The 22340-nt window shown below is 36.7% G+C and overlaps 1 protein-coding gene across 1 annotated transcript in view; it reads left to right on the top strand.

The window, feature by feature from the left end:
• Positions 1-1577: 1577 nt before the first annotated feature.
• Positions 1578-22340, top strand: part of SHOC1 (shortage in chiasmata 1) — a gene marked incomplete at both ends in the record, with an annotated part of 48285 nt that continues 27522 nt past the window's right edge. Inside the window, 11 exons of the mRNA XM_082783925.1 lie at positions 1578-1601; positions 4796-4858; positions 8408-8537; positions 9138-9219; positions 11627-11856; positions 13916-14078; positions 15320-15422; positions 16145-16301; positions 19934-20063; positions 20709-20803; positions 21807-22049. Of these exons, the coding sequence (XP_082640051.1) occupies positions 1578-1601; positions 4796-4858; positions 8408-8537; positions 9138-9219; positions 11627-11856; positions 13916-14078; positions 15320-15422; positions 16145-16301; positions 19934-20063; positions 20709-20803; positions 21807-22049 (1420 nt within the window). The remainder of the gene's footprint in view (positions 1602-4795; positions 4859-8407; positions 8538-9137; positions 9220-11626; positions 11857-13915; positions 14079-15319; positions 15423-16144; positions 16302-19933; positions 20064-20708; positions 20804-21806; positions 22050-22340) is intronic.

The following is a 22340-nucleotide window of genomic DNA, read 5'->3' as shown; positions in this document are numbered from 1 at the left end:
GCAAGTGTGTGCTCGGCTGGTGTAGCTGCCAAGCCTCTCTCCATCTTATTTGGAAAGACCTGGCAGTCAGGTGAAGCTCCGGTGACTGGAAAAAGGGAAATATCACTCCTATTTTTAAAAAGAGTAGGAAGGGAACTACAGACCAGTGAGCCTCACCTCTGTGCCTGGCAAGATCATGGGAAAAATCCTCCTGGAAGCAATATCAAGGTGCATGCAGGACAAGGAGGGGATCTAGGACAGCCAGCATGGCTTTACCATGGTAAATGGTAAGGGTAAATTGTGTGTGACCAGTCTGCTGGCCTTCTGCGATGTGGTGACTGGAGGTGTTCAAGGCCAGGCTGGACAAGGCCCTGAGCAGCCTGATCTGGTGGGCGACATCCCTGCCTATGGCAGCGGGGTTGGAACTGGATGAACTTTAAAGTCCCTTCCAACCTCAGCCATTCTGTGACTCTTTGATGAGGCAGGACTTGATCCAACCACTGACTGTCATTACTTTTACATTTCCCAGGTACTTCAAGGGCTTTGCTGCTGAGGGGCATTTCTCTCCAGTAATGCACTGATCAGTTACCCATTTCTCTGCATGTTAGAATCAAAACATTCCACAAGTAATTTTGGCTAAAACTGGAGACTTCTTCAGGAGACTTTGGAGACTTCTTCAGAAGTCCCCAGAGCTACATGTGATGAGAGGGTTCTTGATTTAACAGTGTAAGAATAATATGCTGTTCTTTCATTTCCTGGTTTGGGGTAAAAAAAATATATTTCTTTGTCTACCAGCTGGAAGAGCAGCACTTCCGAAATACATTTTTTTGAAGTTCCTGTATTTTGTGTACTATTCCTATTTGGCCAAAGGATTTTTCTGAAAAAAAAAATGCCTTCTGGCATACTAGAATATAAAATATTCTAAAAAATATGAATACTGAGATATCGGTCAAGTACTGCCACTTGCACTTTTCATAGGACCTGCTCTGGGTAGGGGCTACAGAGTACTCTTCCCTTCCATCTCCAGTAGGACCTTATAACTGCAACAGCTAGAAGACTCCAACTGCATTCAGTCTACCCTTCACTCCGCAGGCCTCACAGCAGTTTTCCAAAGGTAGTAATTTTCTGATGCAGGAGCCATTACTCCTTAAGGAGCCATGTGCTCTTTGCAGTACAGTTTCTGCGAATGGGAGAAACAACTTGGGAAACATCTGCAACGTACCTGCATTTGGAAAAACTTGATGTGAATGCTAGGCTAAAGACGTGCTCTCAGATGAAAACTAACTAACTAACAAACACAGTATTTCTTGGCGAAAAAGACATCATCTGTCCATATATTTTTTACTTAACTTTTTTGCTCTTTGTGAAGTAGAGACACTAGTATAGCTCTTAAAAAGAGAGTGAAAAGTGTATTATTTTTCCCAAACAGATCTATACCCACAAAGCACTCAACTTTTACGGAGTTTTTGGAGGAACCATGTTTCCTGGGCTCCCTGAGAGTAGTGTAATGGCATCTGCTGCAGCATTACTAGAGTTTCTGCACTTGTGGCTCACCTCCACTTCTCAGGTAACAGGAGGAGGCAAGGACATGCAACGTCATGGCCCTGCTGGTGACAACCATGGTAAGAAGTTACCATTCCAGCAAGCAGATAATTGCAGCTGGGACTTGTGAAAAATATGGGAGGTGAGGGGGCAATGGGGTGATTCTTGCAGCAAGCCTTCAGCTTTCTGCCAATCCAGGGAATTGTCTGACCCCTGACCACAAGAGACATTAAATGCTCGAGTGGCTGCTGTGAAACTCAATTTCTTCAACAGATGTCAGCCCGAAGGCTGCAGAGCAATTTAGTCAGACAATTAAAAGCAAAAAGAAAGCCTTTCCCTCAAAGTCGTCAGCTATTTGTAGAAACTCATATTTCACATGCTTGCTGAGCATATGAAATGGAAGCATTTCTGGATATTAAATTCCGACTTCCTACTGTTTCTATTCCCAAGGCAACAGACAGTAGATCAGCAGAAGTGTAAATTTACATAATATCACTTTAAACACGAACATTATTATTTTTGTTTGTTTCCTTAGCTTCTTCTCCCATACAAGCTGCTACCAGCAGACATAAGATGAAAGTTACTTAGTTATATTTATCACATTCAAAGTATTTTCATGGCTGCTTTTTAAGACCACAAGTTTTCCAATCTGCTCCTCCCAAGAACGTGAATCAGGAGCTTTTCTTTCACATAGATTAGGGACAGCCTGTTTCTGACCCCTTGGAGCAACAGATACATGGGTTCTTTGGATTGCCAGTGATAAATTCACTGTCTGCAAAGCATGTGCAAACACCGAAAGTATGAGTCATACAGCCTGGCTATAAATGTGTTAAAATGTATAAAACGACGCTATAGAGGTTTCTAGGTTTCGTGGGGAGGCACTTGGCATAATCAAGTGTCCGAATCTTACCCAAAGGTGTCCCAATGGGAGGGAAGAGAGACTCAGCACATTGACCGATCCCAGAAGTCAGAAAGTATCTTTCATTACATGATGGTATCATCCCTAACAGCCTCTCTCCCTTAAGCTAATTTATATTATTTTCTATCTTTTAGGTGGAGCTTGAGTGACTTTAGACATTCATATCTTTGTTACGACTGCTGTGAAATGTTCTCACAGTGCTTTTAGAAGTATTGACTAGAAAAAAAGTGCAAGCTCAATGAGGTGTGGTTACACTTTGGAGATGGGAATGGTGGGTATATCCTTTGGGATGGAGGTATGTTTTGATATTATCATGATATTACAACAGGCAAAGTTCACCAGAAGGACGGCATTTTGTCAAAACCATGACAGGCCGTTGGCTCGGGGTTGTAAATGTGCAGCTTATCAGTTCCAGTATGCACAAGCACAATCATGTTCCCATCTTATCACAGAGCCTGTCCACGGTGTCTCCACTCCACCCCACCCTCTGTACAGCTCCTCTCAGAGTCATCACCCCAAGTTCCCCCAGCGTGGAAAATATGGTGAGGGGTCTGGAGGGGAAGACGTGTGAGGAGCCCCTGGAGTCACGGCGAAGGTTCAGCCTGGAGGAGGGCGGGGGGAGGCCTCATGGCGGCCTGCAGCTCCCTCAGGAGGGGAGCGGAGGGGCAGGCGCTGAGCTCTGCTCTCTGGGGACAGCGACAGGACCCAGGGGACGGCATGGAGCTGGGACAGGGGAGGGTCAGGATGGGGGTTAGGGACAGGGTCTGCACCCAGAGGGGGTTGGGCGCTGGGACAGGCTGCCCAGGGCAGTGGGCACAGCACCGAGCTGCCAGAGATCAACAAGTGTTTGGACAGTGCTGTCAGACACACTAATTTTTTAATTTATTATTTTATTTTTGGTGTTCCTCTGGGCGCCCAGGAGCTGGACTCGATGCTCCCTGCGGTTCCCCCTCACACAACTCCCGCCCCCAGCGCCGGCGCGGGCACGCGCCCCGCCGCACGTAGGCACGGCCGCCAGGGCCAGACCGTTGGCGGCCGGCGGGGCGGGGCCTCCCCCGCCAGCAGCCAATCAGAGGCGCGAGGCGCGCTTCCCGCGCAGCAGGGGGCGGGGCTCCGCCACAGCCAGCCCGGGCTGCCTCCTGAGGCGAGCTCTGAGGGGGTCCCTGAGGGGATCCCTGAGGGGAGGGGGCGGCAAAGCAGCGCTGTGTTCTCCGGCAGCTTTATTATTTCTCTTAGACATTTTACGAGGTTTTAAATAAGTTTAGAGTTCCTCGCGCCCTCACAGACTACGCCCTGCTTTTTTTCTGTCCAAATCAGCGACTTAACAGCATGCCCATGCATAGCCATACAGCATGGTTATGGTGTGGGGTGGTTGGCACGCCCTTAAACCAGTCATAACTAAAATTATCAGGCTGTTATATGCTCTCCTACTTTAATTCGCATTAATTCACAGTCCCTGCAAGTGATAGTCGTAATCCTGTGGCTTAGTATTTAGTTGATGCGCAGTTATATGGCTATAAAGACGTCTTAGTAAATGATACACGTTAGTAATACAAAGCTGCACTTCCACGCCATGTCCTGCTGTTAATATTAGCAGCAGTAGCCAGCCCTTTGCTTTTCCTGCTCTTCTTTTCTCTGTCCTGACTGACCTTCAAGTAAGCAGCCAGTCCTTAACTGCTTTTTCCTCATTGCTCCCAATTCTGTTATATCCATACCCAAATTTGCTATTTCTGACACTGTTACTGAGGCAATTTTAGCCTAATACCACAGCTACTGGCAACTTTGCATCCCAGGTTTCCTTCATGGCCCTACAATTCATGTTTGTTATGTTTCATTTACATCATACACTTTTTGGATAGACTTATCTTACTTTTGGTTAATCTAGAGCTCTGCTGTTCCATCAGCTCAGAGCTAGCCCATATGATTTGCACTTGTAAAACAGAACAAGGGAAAAACAGTCCTCTCATATTTACAGAAATCGACAAAAAGTTAGCAATTTAGATAGGTGAAATACATTCTTTTAATTAAAATCCAAAAAATAAAAATAAAATAGTAGAATCATTTCAGTTCTCATAATTATTGGCTAGGGGAGAGAATCTGTACTGCTGACATTCACTTAAAGGGTTGTAAGGTTTTCTGTGAGATGCACGCACAGCAAGAGGCATAGCTTAAAAGAAAAAAAAAAAAAAAGAAGAAAAAAGTCCAGCTTTTTTGGGTTAAAATCAAGTGTCTTTGGAAGTGTCAAGGAAGCTATTCTAGTCGAACCTTAATTCCAACGTTCTCTTTCAACACTTTGGTATAAGAGCTTTTTAACCAATCTTCTATATTTGTTTTAGACAACCGAAGCATTGAAAGCGTCACAAAACAAGAAAAATGTTCACAGCTTTAAAGTATCACGCAACAGACTATTTATATGAGGTACGGTTTTACTATTTCTCTTAATATTTTGGAAGAAATAGAGCACTAATTGAAGAAAAGATTAAGCATACATTAAAAATGTAGATAACTAGCTTCTTAGAAATTATGTTTCAGTGAGGTTGTTTTACTGCATTGTTACTGGAATAATAGTGAAGTGATTACAGTTTTTTAATAGAAAGTTAAAGTACAATTTTGCCAAAACTGAACAGAACCAATTTTTTGATTGTCTGTTGCACTTACGGTTGTGTTTCCTAGCCAGTTTCCTGCTTCAAGCTTTCTTTGGAGCGCACACTGTGCTTTTAATGCATGAAATTAAATTAATTACCTTTTGGGGAGCTAATCCAATTTTTCAGCTATTTTAATATACATTAGGGTAATGCTACAAAACACTGTATTTCCTACTGATGGTAGGAAAGAGTATTTCTTTGTAATGTTTTAGATTAAATCTAAATTCCATGGAAAGCAGATGTTTTTGACATCTACAGTGAATCTTTTGGCTATAAAAACGTTGATCTGTAATGACATACAAGCATTATGAAGTGCTGTTTTCCTTCCTGTCTACACCCATGTGGAGTTACCAATTGCTTATCAATTGGTGCAATGTCTTACCTAATGGAGTTTTTACTTATTTACGTTTTCAAAGAAAAGATATGTGCCATTTTAAAGATGTCTCCAGCAGAGTGGTGCTTTGCCTGGAGGGGATATTTCTAGTGTGCGAGAAGGATGAGGTAGCAAGACACGATGTCTTCAAGAGTTCAGGGGGAGTGCAACTACAGAAGTAGTCCTTACACATAGCTGGAGAAATGCAACCCAGAATTGGTCTGGGATGGTATTTGTGGGTAAACTGAGATCCATATTATGAAATACCTTGCCCGCATCCCTTTTCACAGAGTGCAGGAATTGTTCCATATAGTACCTCTGCATGCTCTTAATGTTTGCTTAGGATGTAGCGTCTGTCTTTCAGTATTTGTGTGAAAATCTCCCTGCAGTAGTTCCATTCAGTTTGATCTGAAGGTGTTTCTGTGGTATATGTAACTAAAATATGAGGTACATTAGCAAAACATGTAAAGGGCCAGTGTGGAAAAGAGAATAATTATATTCATGTCTTTCCTTGCCTGAATTTTGAGGAGTTGGGCAGTGTCAACAGCAGGACAAATGAAGAGGTAGAAGATAAATGTTTAGTGACCTACGGAATGACTGATAGCTCTGTAATACTGCCAGAAGGCACTGGGACAGGCTCCCCAGGGCAATGGTCACAGCACCAGGCCTGCTGGAGCTGAATAAGCTTTGGGACTGTGCTGTCAGATGTAGGGTCTGGTTTTTGGGTGGTCCTGTTTGAAGCCAGGGTTTGGACTCAAGGATCCTTGTGTTTCCCTCCCAACTCAGGATTTTCAGTCATTACAGGCACAGGAGTTAGATTCCTCATGCTGCTGAGTTTTAGGGGTGTAATTACAAAGTAATTCAGCAGTTCAGCATTCGCTTTCATCTTAAGCTGACAGTATAGGCAAGCTGAATGGAACTGTAAAAATGCACATGGTGTCTTTTGGTAAAACAGAAACTTACAGGGAACTTTACATTAAGAAATGCAAGTAAGTATACATTGATTAAATGATATATCCATTAATGCTGTCTTTTAAAAACACGTTTGCATATTTAAGACAGGCAAGAAAAGCTACGTAGTAGCAGACTTCATAAAGGGAACTAACTCAGCTTAACCTGTACACTCAGAACAGTCATTTAACATATCCTGTAAAATGCACAGTTTGCATGTTACAAGGCCACCGTCTGTCAAGGTAGCCCTAGGAGGTATTTGTTGTACTTCACAAACATCAGTGACTGAAAACAAACTTAATTATAGGCTATTAAGTTAAAGTTATCCTCAGTAAAACTACTCGCTGGTCTTTACAGTTTCTTTCTAATCCCTATCATTTTATTGCTTGCATTTACATGTTTAGTAATTTCTACTTAAACTCCAGCAGCTGATTTTTCTATAACCTCGGAGTTCTTCGGGAGCTGTTGTGTCACAATCCTTACAGCTTGTTTTAATGAAGAGGAAGGTTGTCATCAGCTCTGCTTTGTGACCTGTGCCAGGAACTTCACTAGCTGTCCTTTATTTTACAACAAAGGCAGTTTTAGCAGTAACTTCAATACAGATTATTCAAGGTGGTGTATGGCCACCGGCATGTAGCATGTCGGTCCACTTGTCTGGTTCTGTTTTCTTCATTGGGAACCAGTGGAGAAGATCCCTAAATTAACATCACCTTTTGCCTTAAGCAAAAGGGAATACATTGGATGAATATGGTTTTCACTGAATTTTTACAATAGCCTTCTAAAGAAAAGATAGTATGATGGCGGTGGGTTTTTTTTTGCATTTTTGTTAAAATTAATTGTTATTAACAGTTCTGGGAATTATAAGCATCCGACAGAGGATTAAATTGAAAAAGAAAAAGCATTGGTAATGCTGACCTTTGTCAGAAGTGACTTGAGTTTGTTCATGTTGCTTCCCAGGCCTTTTTTGTTTTGTTTTCCACTTACTCTCCAACTATGCAGGGAGGTTTCAGAAGCTGTGGCTGACAGCACAGTTCTTCTGACAGTAATCCAAGTCAGCGAACTATCTTTAGTTTATCGTCTGAAATGTCTGACTGTACAAACTGTAACTGGCTTGGCAGCATATGCTGAAGTGGGTGGACATCTCTACGACTGAAGCAACAGAGCTCAGGTCAGGCCGTGGACTTGGAACTAGAGAGAGGCTTCTGGTCTCACTCATGACACTCTACATACTCCTATAGCTAGTTGTCTTTTCCAGTGTGCCCTTAAACACCAGAATTTTGGACAAAACTTCTTCCTAAACTATATACTTGTTAAATCCAACCTCCCAGTGTAAGAATTATTTTTCTCTGCTTCATAAACTCACCGATTATTCTGGAACTCAGTGTTATTTACACAGCACTGCACGTGGGCTTTTGTGACAAAAGAACTGCTGGGAGGTTTATTGAAGGTGGTCTGGAATGAAAAGTCACTGAAATTGCCGTGTTGGCTATTTAATTCTAGAATTCAGCTAATTACTGCCAAGTTCCCCTGTTATTTTTAATGAAGATAAAATGATTTGTATAGGCCTTTTTTTATGTGATCATGGCACAGGGAAACCAAGAGGCTTTAGGACACTTGAGCACTTACAGCAGCAATAGTAGGAGTCTCTGTAAATTGGTGCTAGTCAGCTTGCACACATGTGCCTGTTCAGGAGGCCAATACAAGTGTGATGGATAAGCACCCGTAACTGCACAAGATAAGTTTAGGTAAGCGTAGCTAAACTTATGCCAAGTTTTGCATGTGCAGAAGTGTAGATTAAAAGTTAAATATCAGGTCTGGTAAATGTTAATATCTTCTCTTAGTTTGGTCTGTATGTCAGTTTAAAAAAATAGAACTGAAATACAAAATATTATGTTTTAGTATAAAACACCTGGATACAGTGGGACTAAAGAGCAAGTGCACAAAAAGAAGAACAGAAATAACTTTTATAATCTTACCACATGCCTTCTTTTTGTGCAGAGCATGGCAAGGCAGAAGTTTTCCATCTGTAGATTGTCACTCTGCTTTCCTCCCTGTTTGCAACAACATGAAAAGTGTCATCTGACTGGACTCTTTGCTGATGACAAGTACAGGAAGCCATGGACTAGAGGTTTGTTATATAATTTTTAGTTTAAATTCTCCGTGGATTAGAAAAAATCTTGTGTTTGGGCATAACATGCTGAAGTCTGGTAGGAGGAAGATATACTTCCAGAAGAATCAGTATACCAGGTCACATAACATTTGAAGGTAGCATTTGTTAGTTGTCCAAGTAGCAACAGATGGGTAATGGATATTTGTTTGTGTATGCTACCATAAATGAGGGTGATGTTTGTTTAGTTTGTAGAAATATCTGTAAAGCTGCTGAATTAATAAAATACAGTACAGCATGTCGTGGGATGGGCTGTTATGGAAGAAAAATATTGCTTGTAGATAAGTAACTAAAATCTGATTGGTTGGGAGAGGCTTGAAAGATCATGTTGAGATTTCAAGTACGGGAAAAGGTAGGGATTTCCAAGCACAGAGGGAAAGATTTATGATTATAGACTTAAGTAGTTGCATCTTTCTGGATTATTTTCATTTACTATTGCTAATGGAAGTGAAAAATATTGTTTCTTCTGTACACAGGAGCTATAGTTTAGCCATTCCAATATATACATATAGATAAAAAAATAATATTTTGTGTGATTTTTTTTCTCTGTTTATGCCTCAGTTACATCAACACAGAACACAATTGCTATTTCAGTGTTGGATCAATGGAAGAAAAGTTTATCTGTGGAGGATTTCCTGGAAAAGTCAGTAACCTTGACTTGTAAAGATACATCGCTCCTTTGATATCATTCAGGTGCTTTGTGAATCATAAACTAATGAGGATAATAGAATATGGAAATGTTTTATAATGTTAGGAAGTGAATAGTGCACTGAAGCTCTGTTAGCAGACAGCTTAAAGATATCTTTGTCACTAAAAGTAGTACTATATTTTTATGGAGTTCTGTGCTTCCTTATCTCATTTTTGTAATTTCTTTGTAACCTATTTCTGACATTGGAGAAAGTCCCTGAAATCTATGCATGACTGTGAAAGTAAACCACGCGGACATTTTCCACATCCCTGCTTGAAGAAGGCAGGTATCTCTCGTAAGTGGAGATGGAGCTATCCAAAGAACACTTTGGATAGCTCCATCCATATAACTATGTATAAAGTTTTGAAAAGAAGCAAAAAGCAACTAGAAGAAAAATCAAGTTTATATCATAGAGATAGAAGATAGAATAGAAATAGAGTTCATGTTAAAAACAGGTTTCCGATGTGGCATTCACTGCGTACATAAGACATGAAAGAAAATAATTTTTCTGTGAAACCTGTAAATTGTTTATAGTTCTGCTCTCGAATGATTTTCAATATGAAAGAAATAGAGAAATTACAGTAGTGGTTTTACAAGCCAATCTAAAATCTATGTTATCTTCAAGTCTGTAGAAAAAAGAAAGGAAAAAAAAAAGATGTGAAGAAAAGGTGTGGTTGCAGAATTAAGCAATCATATATTGCATACAAAATGCTAGCACCAGGCTTGCCAGTACCTTGCAGTGTTGTTTTCTGTGATTTCACTATGTTACAGCCTTCAATTGTATTGCTACGTACTATTTTTATTTTATATTTCGTACATAAACCTCTGCTTATTCACAGTACAGAAATGATCCTGCTCACCATATGTGTCAGGGCTGAACATTGATTTATGTGGTTGTCTGTGCAATTCTGCCTCAGTTGCAGCAATGGAGAGGAGCTTTTTGTAGGTGTGGTACTGCGTGAAGAGGAAGTTCATGGTTCTTTAAAACAATGGCTACTACGAGAGAAGAAAACTAGAATAAAAAGCACATACATGGGAGGTTTTCTGGGAAAAAAAAAAATCTTAATTGAAAATCTTAATTTAAAAAGGCAGTTAACTCCCTTAGTGTTTATCTGTATATTTATCTTGTTTATCTGTTTATCTTCAATCATTTGTTAATGATCATAAGCGACTCTGGATATCATGTAATATCATGGAACTTGGTTAATGAAATCAAATGAAGAAATTGATTTCTTGGTTAAAGAATTCAAATGCTGCCTGGGGAACTGATTCTGTATTTGCTGTTGCCAAAAAATCTGTGTGTTTTTGGGCAAGGCACTCAAACTGAGAAGTCTGCAGTTATCCATTGAATGTGCTTCTCTTATTTTCTTGCAGACCTAGAGAAGATGATGGGTGCTTGTAAGATGATTGGAGAGTCCTAGTGCTTGAACAATGTAAAAATGCCAAATAGCTTCCAAGAGTGTAATATCTTAAATCGACACCTAACATGAGTATCTTGGTCCTCTTCTAGAGAATTGAGCTTTTAATACCATTTTTGTGGGAATCTTGTAAATATTAATTACTTTCTGTTTTTCTTACAATGCTATTAGAAATATCCAAGATAGCATAGCTGTATTAATTTGGATTTTGTTAAAGGGCCTACAGCCATATGCTGAATTGCGAAGATAATAGCACTGAAAAAAATTTCATTATTCAGTCATCCACTTCAGAAATGTTAGCACCATCAGTCAGAGTCATTTATTGTTCAATCAATGCATGTGGATAATGGAGCATTAACAGGGGCATATTTTAAATAGCAATTACAAATATTTTATCCAAATAATAATAATTAGCATAGAATAATAACTTTCTGTTGTCAAGCAATTTTGCTATTTATTTGGTAACAATTTTTCTCCCTGATGAATAGCAGTAATACTGAAATTGGCATGAAAAGTGACAGGAAAATGAAATGGTTTTGTTTCCTCATTTATCCCTTATTTTACCTTCTGCAGTTTCTACTATGCTTGCAATTTCTGCATAATGTGTGAAACGTGAATATACTTTTAACCCAGCAGATTTTTGGTTTGATGATTTATTTTTCAAACATTACCCTTTGTTCAAGTCCATGCTGAGGGTAAATTTAAAGGGCTTTTTCTTGTGGAAGTTTTAAAACTGTAATTTGAGAGCAGAGAGGTTGAACTTTGTATTTATATTTGAGTAGTGGTAATAACTTGTAATTTCCAATCTTTCTCACCAAATACAGTGACAATCAAAGTTCTTAGAGTATCTTTCTGAGTACCATTGATTCACTTGGGAGGCAGGGAAGTTATGAAAGTGTTCTTACAGCAGCTCAAAGTATCAGATTTTTTTTTTTTCTTTTTAGGAAACCTATCACTTCTCTAGAGTTCCATAGTAATAATGAATTGATAGAAGTTGTTCCAAGTTCAAATCCCTGCTCTCAGACTGACACAGAAGAACTTTATTTACTCAGGAAGAGTATCTGTACGGAAGAATCAACTCAAGACAAATATTTGAAGGCTGACTTTGCCTCTGAACTTAAAGAACAATGGCAAGGTAAAATGTTTGATTCACTGTCTTGTAACTGTTTACAGAGTAAGCCTGTTAACTTATAAATTTTTTTTGTGTGTTTTGCATTTTGTTCATTCGAAGAGATCATTTGACTGATCACATGTTTTGCCATTCAATAGTGATTTATCTGCTGGAGAAGCAGGGCTTATCAGTTCAAGATAGATACAAGCCAAAAGAAGTTTCAGGCTGATTAAGCATATGGCAAAAGTTGTACCAAAACTATCACAACAAATAGATCTTGTTAGGCATTGCTCAAAATGCTAATGATCCCTTGTTCTTCAATAAAACTATGTTCCTGAGGCGTGTTCTTTTGCCATAGCAAGAAGCGAAAGAAGTAAGCAGTTTCTGCTTTGTTGCTTGGATGAAGGTATTTCAGACTGGATAGTGTTCCCTAGTATTTTTGACACTTTTCTGGTTGGTAGTGCCCAAACAGATATACTATGAACTATCCAGGTTTATTTTACATTGTTTGTCCATCACTAATTAGATTAATGTAGGAAAAGAAAGTAACTTAATCAATTGCTCCACAGTGGCACAGAGGATGCAAGTGGTTCTTAATGCAATATTGTACAAGATAACATTTATTTTGAACACAGTATCAACAATGAATTTGTATTGCAGTTAATAATTGAAACTAATCTTAGTTCATCTCATTAAGCAATTACCTGATTTTTTTTCCAGTTAGGTGGTATACTACAAAATATTTTAATAATTAATAAAGCTCTCTATATTATGTGTTTACAAAGAGAATAAAAAGAATTCAGATGCTTTCCCATGTCATAGCTCATGCTTTTTAGAAACAACCTCAAGAGGGCTAAATTTCCATGGACTGAAAGAAGAAAAAATAAAATTCATAAAACTTTTTTTTTTCTTTGAAGTTGCAAATAATTATTTTATTTAAGAAAAAGTAGGCAAAATAAAGAGAGTAGATTTTCCTTTTATAGGAGAACATCAAGCCATTTGCTATTCTGTTGACAGGTTAATTAAATTAACAGATCAATAACAATCTATCAGTGTAACCACTGCATTACCACAACCCATTTTTCTAACTTACTGTTGCATTAAAGAAGGAAATGGTAGGAAAAGGCTCATCTTCGTGGGAAATGTTTATTCTAACACTTTTTAAAGCCATGATTTTGAAAGGTTTCAAAGCTATTTTGGGTCAATGAGAACCTGTTAGTTAATGCTAACTAGTCTGCTGACAGCATAAAACTAGCTAATTTTCAGTAAAGGCATGAAGTTGTAAACAGTGAATACAAAACATAGGAATTTACTGATAGGTAAAAGTTATTAGAAGTGGAATATTATGTGTGATGTGATGTACATTCTTGACAACCTTTACTCAAAAAAGAAGATAATATCAAATTAAGAAAGAACCTGATACAGAATTTGAAATAATAATTTAAAATATGCATTTCCAAGAGATAGGTAGTATTTTAATTCAAAATAGCTTGTTTTATTAGTGCAAGGTATTTTGTTTTTTTTTTTTTTTTTTTTCTATCAGCCTGTGCATATTAAAGTGTTTCATAGTTATTCCTGTTAATGTTAAATTCAAAATAAATTGAGGTCCATAATTTCATTTTTCTTGAAATCATAATCATTTATATTTTTGCCTGTTTCTTTTTTCAATACATTTATAATTGTTGCAGAACTAGAGAATCCACATTTAGGTTTAGATGTTTATGAAGAGACTGCCTTTTGGAATGTATGAACCTGTCCAGAATTTCTCTGAATTAAGCTACTCAGCAAAAACCTACCTTAAAAGTTCCTTTATAATACTTGATAGTGCAAACAAGGGAATGAAAAGAGTGTAGCTTTTCTTTTTAACAGGTGTTACATAAAACAATAAAAACAATTTAGAAAAAAAGCTAAAGAAAACCAAAGCTTATCAGGTGAACCAATGGAAATCTAGGCTGGGTTTCATTTAAAACTTAAAAATCCTAAAATATTTGAACTCAGAAATAGTTATTGTTTTGCTAGTATTTATGACATTTGGACAGCTGCTTCACAATTTTGTTTATTCTGATCATTGTAATTATTTTTATACTGTTTGACAAAGTATTTTTCTTTTTTGTTTCTTCAGATTTACACGTTGGAGACGAACTTATTTTTATTGATAATCTTGAAAACTATCATAAAAAACTTCCACATTCATCTGCATTTCTGGATAGATTAAAATTTTTTTCAGTGAGAGATCCTCTTTCAGATTCTGGAGGACAGAATTTAAGAGAAGAGAACATTTTTAGGTATCTACAAATTATATAATATTAAATATAAATAATAGCTCTTGAGTAAGGCCATTAGCAGTTTAACATCTCATATGCTTTTTAACTAATTTAACAATTAAAGACTTCAGCTTTTCTTCTTTCATAGGAAAAAATGAATAGGATAGCATTTATATGTACTCTTTAAGAAAAGTGAATAAATGAAATAAAGTAATTTTTATATTCTGCAAGTATTAAATATGCTCAGGATTTTAGTTTTGGAATGCTGAGAAAATGTCTGTCTTTAGGAGACCTGGTACTCCCTGACTAATTTCGTGTCAGTAAAATGGCACTAAATTTACTTGGGCCAGGATTTTATGCATGCTTCTATGTTCCTTTTTCTCCTCCTCCTCTGTTGTGCAGTCAGTAAATCCGTTCCTTCTGTTCTTCAGGGTCAAATATTAACTGTTTTTCTGTCTTTCCTTACTTTCATAGTGCCAGTTTGATTGAATTTAATTGAATGGTGTCTTACATCAGGGATTTGAACAAAATGGATCATCAGAATATATGTTATATTCAGAATGTACCCATGTACATACATTAATCTGTAATGTAATCTGTTAATCATGTAATACATTAATCTGTATATACATACTCCTAAAGTCTGGCTAAATTTTCTGCTGATTTACTCCATGTCTGGATGACTTGTCTAACTTCCTTTGCACTTGACAGGGTTGCATGATTCACAAGCAAGGCAAAACAGAATTCAAATGACTTAACTGTACTTACATAATAATAGAACAAGAAGGACTGTGATTATTTTCCTTTTTTTTTTTTTTTTTTTTTTTTTTTTTTTTTTTTTCCAAACATGAGCTTTGATCTTCCAGTGAGTTCTGGTCATTAGACTATGTGCATATGCAGAGTTTCATAAATGTCATTGAATCATATAGGTTGGAAAAGACCTCTAAGATCATCTAGTCTAACGTTTATATTTATATCCTGCAAAGAGAACATGATTCAAATTCCACGATAACTTTTAAGAAATACCAATCAATGTGAGAAAAAATGCTGGTGTGAACCTTGACAGAAATAGATGTGATCTGCTGATGCGCAGCCAGCAAAGCCACCAGACTTCTTATGGTGGGAGCCTAAATCACCTAGCAGAGCACACAGGGAGATACACATACACAAAGGGATACAATTAAACTTCTATTGAATATAAAGTCTTAGATTTCAGTCTTAGATTTGAAGTAATCATTTGCTTTGTTTTTTGACTTCTAAAGGGAACTCTTGACTTTTCAAAATGAAATGGAGATGCAGGAGAGTAAAAAAGAATTGCAGGCAATTAAAGAGATGTTCTGTACGATTACTTTAAAAGATGAAGAGGTATCATGATGTTGTTTCTTGCTAATTATTGTGTTAGTGATCAGTTTGTGTGTTCATCTGCAAGTCATTTTACTGATTTATTTTTTTCATACTTGCTAAATATTTGAAGCTTACCTATTTCTGAGATTAGAAAAACACTAGTATTATTTGTATATTTGTAACTTTTGAATAGCATTGTTCAGAATCTCCACTCTAATCATCTGTTTCTACTGGAACCTGATGTGTTTACAGTTTTATGGAGGCAATGCTACACAAAGAATAAAAATGAACCAGAATAGAATGCCATGATATGCCCATAGGAAATTGAAAGTTCTAATGTGTATTTGGGGATTTGGCTTCTTTTTTTTAAAAAAAAAAAAAAAAAGGGAAAAGAAATTAAAAGTTTCTTTTTCCTCCATTATACAACATTCTATCAAAATAAACTTTCAACTAAATATATGAGGATTTCACTTGATTTGTAGCTGTAAGCTTAGATCTACTCTTTGTATTCCACTGGCTCATTTTGAAATTCTATATGCTGTCATTTTTCTGTATATTGAGCAAAGCTTTGTGTATACTATATACATGTCATATGACTTCCTTCCTGAAAGCTCTTAGATCAAGCTAGAATTAATTTAATTTAATTAACTATTTCAAGATTTTTACAACGTTTAGACTGTACAATAATATCAAAAGAAACTTAAAATTTTACTTAGCATTTTACGGTGATTAATATTTTTCAGTATTTCGTGTTGCCTGTTGAGTTAGAATTCTGTAAAACCAGCAACAGCAGATCAGATTCCATTAAGACTCTATCATATATGGAACTGAAAGAGCTGTTAAATGTAGCTCCAGAAACTATGGCTGATGAAGACATGTGTGGAGAGGTGATCAAAGAAGGTGAGCGCTGATTTTCTTATATGCTCAACCCAGTTTTCCTATTGTTTTCACAGATTTAACACAATATAGCTCTTTTACAATCAGTTCACTTAGAACTTTTATTTATTTATTATATGTTTTGTATTTTTATATTATTTCTTATATATTTTTATATACTTAGTATTTATTTGAGTGTATCAGATGAGAATTTTGATACATGAAATCATGAACAGTGCTATACGCATATTTCAAATTATTAGAAATGTCTCCTCCAATAGCCAAGGGGAAATGCCCTTAGGTTCAATCATTGGTTACATGGCAATCTTGGAAATAAATGTAATGTGAGCCATGATATCTGTTCCTCCACGATTATGGTAATTTAGTGTTACGTTTTATTATCTGTAACTGAATTTGATTTCAGAGATATCCCCAAGAGATTATACATAGTGTGTTCATTCCATATACATTCTTTGTGCTACTTTGTAATTGCACATGCAAAAGCAGATTTCTGGAAAACAAAACAAAACAAAACAAAACAAAAATCAGTTAAATACGCCCATAGCCAACAGAAATATTCTAAATAGCAGTTGGAACTTCTTCAAAGGAATTTAATAAAAGTTACCAGATTCTTTTACACCGCAGATAAGTACAACTTTAAAGACAGTTATTAGCCTGGATTGATGCCTGTGGAAGTATTCTGTATAACTAGAAGAAAAGACAGTGCCTGGTATTTTTAATTCTGATTAAAAAAAAAAAAAAAAAATTTGCATTGTTTTTGACAGACAAGAGAGGAAAACTACTTCTTTGTTGGGGCAAAAAGTTAACAGTAATCTTAACTTAGAGAGTAAAGCTTAAAAAATTACTTGTATATTTAACATGGACAGTTCCATGTTCGTTCCTCTGATACATTTAGTATATCACAACATCTATGCCATGCTTATAGTACCAAGCCGAATGACACAGCCTCCACTACAGAGGTTTGAGGATTTTGTACATAACTGTCAGTCTATTCTTTTGTATTCTGTTTTAGTGCTCTTTAGTTGCAAGAGAACCTACATACAAAGACACTTAGTAAACTACATTGATGCTACCTACTTGTTCCAGACATCACATCACGAAGAATTTTGAGTAGTGCAGATGCTGAGTACCTTACCCTGCAATTTTTTTTTGTCACCTTGAAGGGACAAGACTGGGCACTGCTCTGATCAGTCACAACATCTGGTGTTACTAAGCATAACCTTAGTTTTTCATAATGATAAATTTTGGAGATCCACTATGTATTTTTTTAATTGCTTTGACAGTAAAAAGAAATAAATGGTTTAGTTATGGCACCTTTTAAAATCTATTTTCAGATATTAAAGCAGAAATTTCAAACAAAATTGAAGTTTCCAAATACTGTCCCATACCAGGAGAGCTTTGCTCCAGTAACAGCACAAGTATGTTGGAATCCTGTGAGTCAGGTAGGAAGACCTACACCCAGTGCTAGTACTTAAAATAATTTTTCAAGCAATTGTCCCATATTCTGTTCTTCACACTTCTTATCAACTCAAAGTTTCCGTGTTAGGGTGGTTTTGTGTTGAGCTTTTATGCTGTTCCACCTAAACAAAGTTGTATGTAGTAAATCTCCATCTGGAGATTTTTTCCTTGCAGGATTAACTTTAATCTGAACCTATTCAGCTAGCTGCCTGCTCTTTACTTATAATGCTTCTGATATGCAGGAGGAGCTTAAGCATAGTAGGTTTGAGCAGCTTGGGACTCTCCTGTATGTAGAAATAACAAGTTGGCCATGGGCATGTTTAGGATCTTGTCCGTTCTTTCAGTGTAGATGAGTGCTCAAACAATCTTGAACTGTTTTTAGAATAATGTAAGAGCGTTAATCTTTGTTTCCAGTTTGCTGGCTTAGCTCCACTATTGGATCAGGCAAGATTCAATCACAGGGGCACAAGGAGCTTCTGTATCTGTAGGATACAGACCTGCAAAACTGGATGTGCATTGCTAAGACTGTTTGCTAATGGAAGTTAACATAGGCATCAAGTGTCAAATTTCAACAAAGATACCTTGCAGTCTTCTCCTCCTTCTTAATTTTGATATTTATGAATTACCAGAAGTGCAATATGTTTGCCTGGACTCAGAGAATAAACAGTAATAAAATAATGGCATTTTTTATAAATGTTTCATTGTTTACCTACCTTTCCTGCTAGCAATGGAGAATGTTTATTGACAAAGGAGCTGAGACACAAGAGAAATCACTCAGTCTTTTTTGTTTTTAAGAGGGGAATGGCACCTTGAGTGTAGGCAGAATTTAGCTGATACAGTAGGTCAGAACAGTTCAGTCTCAAAGGCAAAATAACTAGATGAGAACAAATATGAGCAGTATCACTAAAAGAGAAATAATTGTTCTTTTTAGTTGTGGAAGGAATTTTTCCATCCTGAGATCAGCTCCTGTTCTGTTCAAATAAAAATGCTACATTTTTCTCACTACAAAAATTAAAATGAAATAAAATAAAATATAGTAAGATAAAATGTGAAACTGCAGGTGAAGTTCTCTAAGCATCTTTTGTTTCTAAGTAACTCGGAAAGAAATTACATTGATTGGAAGTCTGTTTCTTTCTTTTGTAACAGCTGTAGTTTCTTTTGTTTTCAGTGTGTAGTGTTATATTATTTGGCTTACTAACAGTGTCTTGTATCCTTCCTGCCATACAATCTGCTTGTTAAGTTGGCAAGGAGCAGCTGTAAGCAGCTGGGCAGGTAGCTAATTCACAGCCTGCTGTGTGCCAGTTGGCCAAACAATGTGCATATGGTGATTGCAGCTGCTTACTGCCTGTTGGAATGAGTAGGGAATTTGTTACAAGTGGTTTTTTTTCCATATGGGAGCACTAATTTACTTCAATTTTTTCTGGCTGTTTGTTTTCCCGGAACATGGAGGAACTTTTTATTTGTGACCTTTACTTTCTGGTCAAACATAACTAGAAATATTATTAGAAGAATACCAGAGAGGCAATCACGTAAATATTTAACTACCAAGGCAATCATGTAAACTCACAATTTTTATTGAATGACACCAAAAATCCACCAATTCGCAATTTCCATTTTAGATTTTAATCAAAAGAAACAATCCATTAAAATATCCACATTTAGTATGATTAGCAAAAAAAGTTTATGAAAGTAACTTGCAGGTACTTGTAATGTGCCAGGTTTGTCTGTGTACTGTGTTTTAAAAATGGTGTTGTGATTCGTTTCAGTGGTCACACCTATAAATTACCATCTAAGTAGCTTCATTTATGTGGGAACTAGTTAAGAATGCCAACAATGTTCATCGCTTAATACAAAACCTTAGCCACAATACCGTAGCTGCAATCATAAAAATCATCTTACATGGGAAGAGTAGGTAGCCAGAATTACATCACAGAAGGAGTAAAGAAATGAAATCTACATATTATTATCCCCAAACTGTCAGGAAATTAAATGTGGAGTATGTCAGTTTGTTTTTTACTGCTGAAGTAGTGAATTGTCCCATTAAAATATTTTGTATTGTAATGTAATCTTTGCTAGTGTAAAATCTCTGAGTATGTGTGTTTGTTTCATTCACATGTGGCTTTGTGAACTGTATTAGATTTTTGTTTACTATGGGTGGGGCTTTATGCATTTTCTAGCTAAACATGTTTCGTATCTGCAAGATGAAATAGAAGTACCTTTAACTCCTTTGTGCAGACAACAAAGATCACAGGTGAATTTTATATGTGTAGGACTTCAAGAAGAACCTATTCCTCTTTCTGATAACAGGTAATGAAAACTTTGTACTGATAAATCCTGTCATAGATACTCAAAATCATAAATCCTCAAAATCAGTGCAAAAATAGCTTTAGTCTATTTGTGAATTGGTAATCATGTGGTTTTAGACAGCTGCGTATATTCTCTGTTTTGTCTTAAAGAGTAAACAGAGCAAAGGATTGGAATTTCATGTTCAAAGAAGGGCATTGAAGTTGGTGGAGGGTCTAGAGAACAAGTCTTATGAGGAGCAGCTGAGGGAGCTGGGGTTGTTTGGCCTGGAGAAGAGGAGGCTCAGGGGAGACCTCATTGTACTTTACTACTGCCTTCAAGGAGGTTGTAGTGAGGTGGGGACCACCAAGTGACAAGATGAGGGGAAATGGCCTCAAGTTGTGCCAGGGGAGGTTTAGGTTGGATATGCCTCTGAACTGCCACTTAGTTCATGAAGCAGTCTTGATGGTTCTCTCACCCCCTCCCTCTTAGAGTGGTATTGCATGAAGTGACTTTGTATATATGTAAGAAACAAATGCAGTGAATGAGTGAATGAAATGAACGTGAAATTTGGAGAGAAGGTGGATCTTTAAAAACTTTTGTATAAATCAACTAGTTTCATAATTCAACAGATAATTCACACCCTCAAGTCTTGTTTTATGTTCTTAGCATTTTCATTACAGAGCCCTCTAGAGAATACTTAGAATGCTTGGTATGGCAGTCAGAGAAATACCGGGACAATGTGAGCTCTCTTTTGCTTGTCGGTAAGGACATATTGAATTTCTAATTGATGTTGAAGAGTTCCACATATGTATGGAGAAAATACAGTGAAAAAGATAACATTACCTTACAGAACACATATTTTGAACCTCTGGAGTTTACCCTGCTAATGTAACTCTGTTTTGGTTTGTTTGATTTTTTCTTTAAATCTTTTTTTAGAACACATAAAAAATTACATAGAATTACATATGGCAACATAAAAGTTACTATTTTATCTTCTATGGAGATAATCTGAATGTAGTAGGAGTTCTATTTCATTATAAAAATGTTCGGTTCAGTGCTATTAATTACATTTAATGAAGGTAGTAATTTAAATTTAGTAATAAAATTTGTTGAAGTAACTCTTTTCTTGCTGCTGTTTTTCCTTAAATAATGTTTCAAAATGTGTATCAAGCAATAGAAGAATACTGTTAATGTAAAATAATGTTATAATTTGACCAGAGTAGAGTTCATGTTAGGGGGCAAAACATAAAATAAGCTACAGGTGATTTCTGACAGCACCAGGTTACTCGTTACCACTGTTCCTTCATTTCTTTTACTTTTCTCTATTTTGCAAGTCTCAGGATTGAGTAAAGAACCTGTTATGCTGTCCAGTTCATTTTTACATTTATACATTCATTTTTTGATTTTTGACAGTTATTTATCATGGGCTTGATTATTTATTTATTTATTTTCCTGTTAAGGATTGTATTACATCTTTGTAAGTATGACAGGTAAATTCACAGATAATTGGGTCATCTGTAAATTTAGTGATGTAGCTACACGATAATAGAGCTGAAAAAATTTACAACCCCCAACAACTAAAAAGCAGGCTTGCTCTTTCTACCTATTTTCCTTTTAAGCCTATCAACAGAAGCTGTGTTGCAAATTAAAATATAAGCAAGGGGTATGCATAGTAGGTAATGAGTACCTGGGATTTTTCTTTTCCAGAGTGACATTCTGTTTCCAGCTTTCTAGATTACTAGTCATTGATTTCTGTTTTTGTAGAGCATCAGACCTTTAAACTCGCATATCAGCATCATTCGCTCATGGAACTGAAGAAAGTGCTATCAATTGATATAGAAGCACCGATGCTTACCTCGCTAGAGGAGGACTGGTGGATTCATATGGGATTACATCCTGTCTGTGTTGATACGTTGGAGCTATTCAATATGGATTCCAGGCATACAAGCAGTTTGCTTCCTACAGAAGTAGAAACATTCACGCAATTTAAATCATATCAACTAGAACGTAGGTATCTTCCTTAAAAATTAAAAAATACGGTAACAAGGCAAAGATAGGTTCTTTAACAGAGAATCACTCAGGGACAGCTGGATACCTCCATCAGGAAAGGAAAAGATTTCTTGTTCTAAAGAACAACATATTTTGTAACACTATGAAGCAGAAAAATGACTATTGTATAGATATACTTGCACAAACTTGCAGTAATAAAAGTTTTTAACTACACAGTTATTTTTTCTAATAATGTGCAAATGAAAAGTAGCCTTTACCAGCCGTAGTACTTTTTGTTAAGACAGTTTA

Source organism: Aythya marila (genome assembly GCF_965140915.1).
Source record: "Aythya marila genome assembly, chromosome: Z".
Classification (NCBI taxonomy): domain Eukaryota; kingdom Metazoa; phylum Chordata; class Aves; order Anseriformes; family Anatidae; genus Aythya; species Aythya marila.
The sequence above is the reverse complement of the archived record's forward strand: the minus strand, read 5'-3'. Positions and strand labels throughout refer to the sequence as shown.